Source organism: Gavialis gangeticus, unplaced genomic scaffold (genome assembly GCF_001723915.1).
Source record: "Gavialis gangeticus isolate Ggan-Ray unplaced genomic scaffold, GavGan_comp1, whole genome shotgun sequence".
NCBI classification, from domain to species: domain Eukaryota; kingdom Metazoa; phylum Chordata; order Crocodylia; family Gavialidae; genus Gavialis; species Gavialis gangeticus.
In genome coordinates this window covers 154,285,586-154,290,196 of record NW_017729022.1, presented here as the reverse complement: position 1 = coordinate 154,290,196, position 4,611 = coordinate 154,285,586, and the positions used below count along the sequence as shown (strand labels likewise).

At 49.9% G+C, this 4,611-nt stretch overlaps 1 protein-coding gene across 4 annotated transcripts in view; it reads right to left on the bottom strand.

Moving 5' to 3' along the window:
* The window catches only part of THADA (THADA, armadillo repeat containing), a 368,709-nt gene that overhangs the window by 87,078 nt on the left and 277,020 nt on the right, over nucleotides 1–4,611 (bottom strand). For all 4 annotated transcript variants that reach the window (XM_019516368.1, XM_019516370.1, XM_019516371.1 and 1 more), the window contains exon 33: nucleotides 2,990–3,402. In XM_019516368.1, the coding sequence (XP_019371913.1) occupies nucleotides 2,990–3,402 (413 nt within the window). The remainder of the gene's footprint in view (nucleotides 1–2,989; nucleotides 3,403–4,611) is intronic.

Genomic DNA, 4,611 nt, shown 5'->3' with positions numbered 1-4,611 from the left:
TGGGCTGTTGTGCCCTTTTGCTGCCTTTCCTCCGAGACGGGATGGACTTTGCTTGCGCATCCAGGATTGCTCCCTTGAGGAGCAACCACTCGTCCTGAACTCCCCTCCCCTTTGGGTTCTGGCCCTTCAGGGCCTCACTGACAAGCCTTCTTAGCTTCTCAAAGTCAGCTTTCCTGAAGTTGAGGACTTCTGTATTACTGACTGACTTGCCAGCTTTACGGCAGATGGCAAAGGTGATCAGCCCATGGTCACTATCACCCAGCTTCCCTTTGATTGTTAAATCACTGATTAATTCATCCCCGGTTGCCAGCATAATGTCGAGCAGTGCTTTACCTCTCGTTGGCCCACAGACTTTCTGTGTCAGACAGAGGTCACTCATGCACAAGAGAAGCTTTGCGCCTGCTAGGATTTGGCTGAGCGCTCCTCCCACGAGATGTCTGAGTAGTTAAAGTCTCCCGTGACAACCATATACTGAGAGCTCGCGGCCTCAGCCAATTCCCTGGCAAACTACTGGTCAAGGTCTTGACCCTGGGTAGGGGGTCTGCAGTAGACTCCCACCAAAGTATCCCCTGTGCCATATTCCCCACGGATTTTAACCCAGAGGGTCTTAATGCCTCCACTGCGGGGGCCAATGTTGGCTTTCAGGGACGCACAGCTTTCCTTGACAGAGAGAGCTACGCCCCCACCCCTTTTGTCCACTCAATCCCTCCTCTATATCTGTGGTCCAGTCATGGGTGGAGTCCCACCAGGTCTCCGTTATACCAATGACATCACAGTTATTTGCATTTAGCAGGAGGACAAGTTCCTCCTGTTTATTTCCCAAGCTCCTGGCATTTGTGTACAGGCAGGCAAGTGTCCCTTTGGGGGCCTTTGCCCTGCCTACATTTTGTGCCAGGGCTGGGGCAGGGGTGGGTTCCCTTAAGTGCCTTGACCTGCTGGCTTTGCAAGGGCCACTCAGTGGACCAGCAGTGGCAGTAGTCCCCCCATCCCCCGGTGGTCTTAGTTTAAAGGCCAATAGAGCAGGTCAGCCAGTCTGGCTGAACAGAGCCTCCTCCCAAGCGGAGAGATGCAGAAGCTGTCCCTTCCCAGCAGCTCGCTGCCTCTCTTTCCAAAGAGCTGACTGTGGTTGTGGAAGCCAAAGCCTTCCCGATGACACCAGCGCCGCAGTCTTTGGTTGACTGCCTGAATCCTCCTCTCCCTCCTCAGCCCATAACCCGAGACTGGGAGGATCGAAGAAAACACCACCTGTGCCCTCAGACCCTTTAGCCCCGCATCCAAATCCCTGTAGCATCTCATGACCCGGCTGGGAGCGCTCCGAGCCATGTCACTGGTGCCCACATGGATGAGGAGCATAGGGTAGTGGTCTGTGGGCTGGAGGAGCTTCGGGATCTTCTCCGCAATGTCTCAGATTCTGGCTCCCAGGAAGCAGCAAACTTCCCGGGCAAAGGGGTCGGGGTGGCAGATTAACCCCTTGGTCCCCCTCAGGATGGAGTGTCCCACAACAAACAATGCGTTTTGTCTTGGGGAAGAGTGGGTGCAGTAGCTACAGTAGTGCCTGTGTTGGCTGTGGGAGCTGGCAACTCAGCAGGCTCTGCTGGGGCTGCAAGAGGTTCGTACCTGTTGCAAAGCTCCAGCAGGGCAGGGACCTTGGTGTGGCAGGCATTGAGGCCCTTGACCACCTTGGTCCAATCCCTGGCCTGGACGTTAAGGGAGGTCCCTGAGTCCTCCCTTGTCCTGGAGGGAGACCGTGGTCTACCCTCCATCTCCCAGGGGAGAAGGGCCTGGCAGTAGGAGTCTATTTCCTGCTCACAGTTGCTGATGGCACACAGTCTCTGGACTGCGGCCTGGAGCTCCTCCAGCTGGCACGCCAGAGACGCCAGTAGGGAGCAGACCCCACAAGAGGAGGTGGCCATGCTCCCAGGCCCCAGAGCCTGAAAAAGTGACAGGCAGCCCCCGCAGCTGAGAGCCAGGGGCTCCGTCTGTGTGGAGCCCAGAACCACGGGCTCCGTCTGGGTGGTGGTCCCTGAGGTGCCAGAGGTGGGGTGGGGGCGCAGACCCCGAGGGGACTGTTGGGGTGTGGCATGTGCCCATCCATGTCATGCCGCTGGTGGGCTAGCTATGGCTGGGACTGTCTACTCTAGGGGGCTCACAGGCAGGGCCGCAGGCCCTCCCACGCGCCCTCCTGCGCAAACTCCCGTGCTAACTCGCCCGCCGGGCCCAGGAGTGCACCTGTTTGTGCGATCTGTTTGCACGGCTCCCTGGGGGACTGGGCCAAGTAGGAGCTGGGGAGAGGGTGGGAGGCGTGACCCTCCTTGGCCCTCTCAGCCCCCTCCCAGCTGACTAGGTCCCTCCCTCCACAGGCCCCTGCTTACATGTAGGCAGGCCGGGCCTTGTCAGGGAGTCCTGGGGTCTCTGCTGGGGTCCCTAGGGTCACAGGGGCGCAGCGGGCTTACTGCCACGTGTCTTGCACCACAGCCGGGACCAAATATAGCCTAATTATTTGTGGGGGGGCATCTTAAAGTCAAAGTTGTCTTGGATTCACATAAATACTATACAGATTGACACTGTATTAAGATGTGCTAATACTGTGTACCTAGGTAATAAACTTCAGAACAATATTCTGTTTTTTACATGATAAATACAAGTCCATATAGGATGTAAGTTTAATTCTTAAGTGCATAGATTTAGTTCTAACAAAATGTTGACTCAAATAAAGCCAAACTGAAAAAAATGCAGGTTTTCCCAGACAGTACTAGAAAATTAATGAGCATATAAGTGTCAGAAAAAGGATGGTGTTTCTTCTGCAAAAAAACTGACTCTTAACCTTCTGGCTATTGCAGAATTAAACAAAAATTCCTGATTAATGTTAAATGAAAGAGATATACACATACAAGTAAAGACAAAAAAGGCATGGTCAAAAATCCAGGAGAATGGTCCTTTAAAAAGAAGTAGATATACAATCTCTATACAGCTGGATGCTCCTTCCTACCTTGCAAAAACATTGTGGGTGACTTTCTGTCACAGTCATTTTCAGAAGCATCTCCTCCAAATCCGAAAGCAAGCTGAATGGGCATCTCTTCTCTCCTGTAACCTGTTTCAAATTTACCTGCTTCCACCAGAGGAGCAGAGTTTCTAACATCAGCAGACGCACTTCATGGAAGTTGGACTGAAGCAAATGGATAACCAGCAAAGAAGGATTCATCCTCTTTTCTGTGACAGGTGAACTGCTACTTGAGATGTCAGGGTCAACAGATACTGAGAGCATTGCTATTACAAGCTGAGTGATACTCTGAAGATACTGTATCAATCCTGGTATTGCACAGGAGTAGTGGATACCTGTCATCAACTCAGAATCTGAGATAACCATGTTCACTTCCTGCCAAAATCCAAACAGTTCAATTCCTGAAACGAAAGGTAAAAAATAACAATAAAAATATAATTACAAATGAATAACACACATCTACTTTTGACAACTTGTTAATTCTATGTCGTTTAAAAACCTGGGGTTTAAAAAATGATCACACAACAGGAGCTCTACACTGGAAACAAAAATCACCTTTGTTCTGAAGAAATCCTAATGAATGAATTATTTCCAGGGATGTCATATTATATTTATCTATATTAAAATATGAATGACTTAAAAATAAAGAAAGAGTTTTCCAAACTGTGATAACATAGCATGAGTGTTTGGAATCCAGGGTTCACATAAGGTTTTTAAAAACATTGCAGTACTTTATACAGTCATTCATATGTTTTGCCCTATGAAACATGGCTGTTCCTTATCTATTGGTACAAACTTGTCAATTCCTACTATTGGTCATGGTTTTTTTTTTTAAACAAGGTAAAGAATTTTCTAAATTGCTGAAACAATCTCGGATGTCTTCATACACTATATACCACTGTTATTACAAGGAATTAACACACTCACAGTCACACCCCAGGAAATGGAGGAAGTTCAGATGCATCAAAAGCACCAATTGCAAATACATGGTTGTGTCATCTGTGATAGAATGGCACTACATTGGACAGACAGATCTTGGCCATGACCATCAGTGAAAACTGGGAGAGATTACTAAAGAGGAGTATACCTCCTCAGCTCGCAGTTGTAGGGAGGCAGTTAGAAAGGCCAAAGCTACCACGGAGCTGAGGACGGCATCCCAAGTTAAGGACAACAAAAAGTTGTTTTTCAGATATATAGGGAGTAAAAGGAAGGCCCAGGGCGGTATAGGACCACTACTGAATGGGGCAAAAGCAAGTGGTGACAGATGGGGGACAAGGCTGAAGTCGTCAATGAGTTCTTTGCCTCAGTGTTCCTAAATGAGGGGTAAGACAAGTCTCACAATGGGATTATAGAGACGCAACAGCAGGGCACCAGACTACCAAGCGTTGACCCTGAGATGGTGCAGAGTCACTTGGAAGGACTGTATGCGTTTAAGTCGGCAGGCCCGGATGAGCTCCCTCCGAGGGTACTGAAGACACTGGCTGATGTCACTGCACAGCCACTGGCAAGAATATTCGAGCACTCGTGGCACACGGGCCAGGTCTCAGAGCACTGGAAAAGGGCCAGTGTGGTCCCTGTTTTCAAGAAGGGGAGGAGGGAGGATCCAGGCA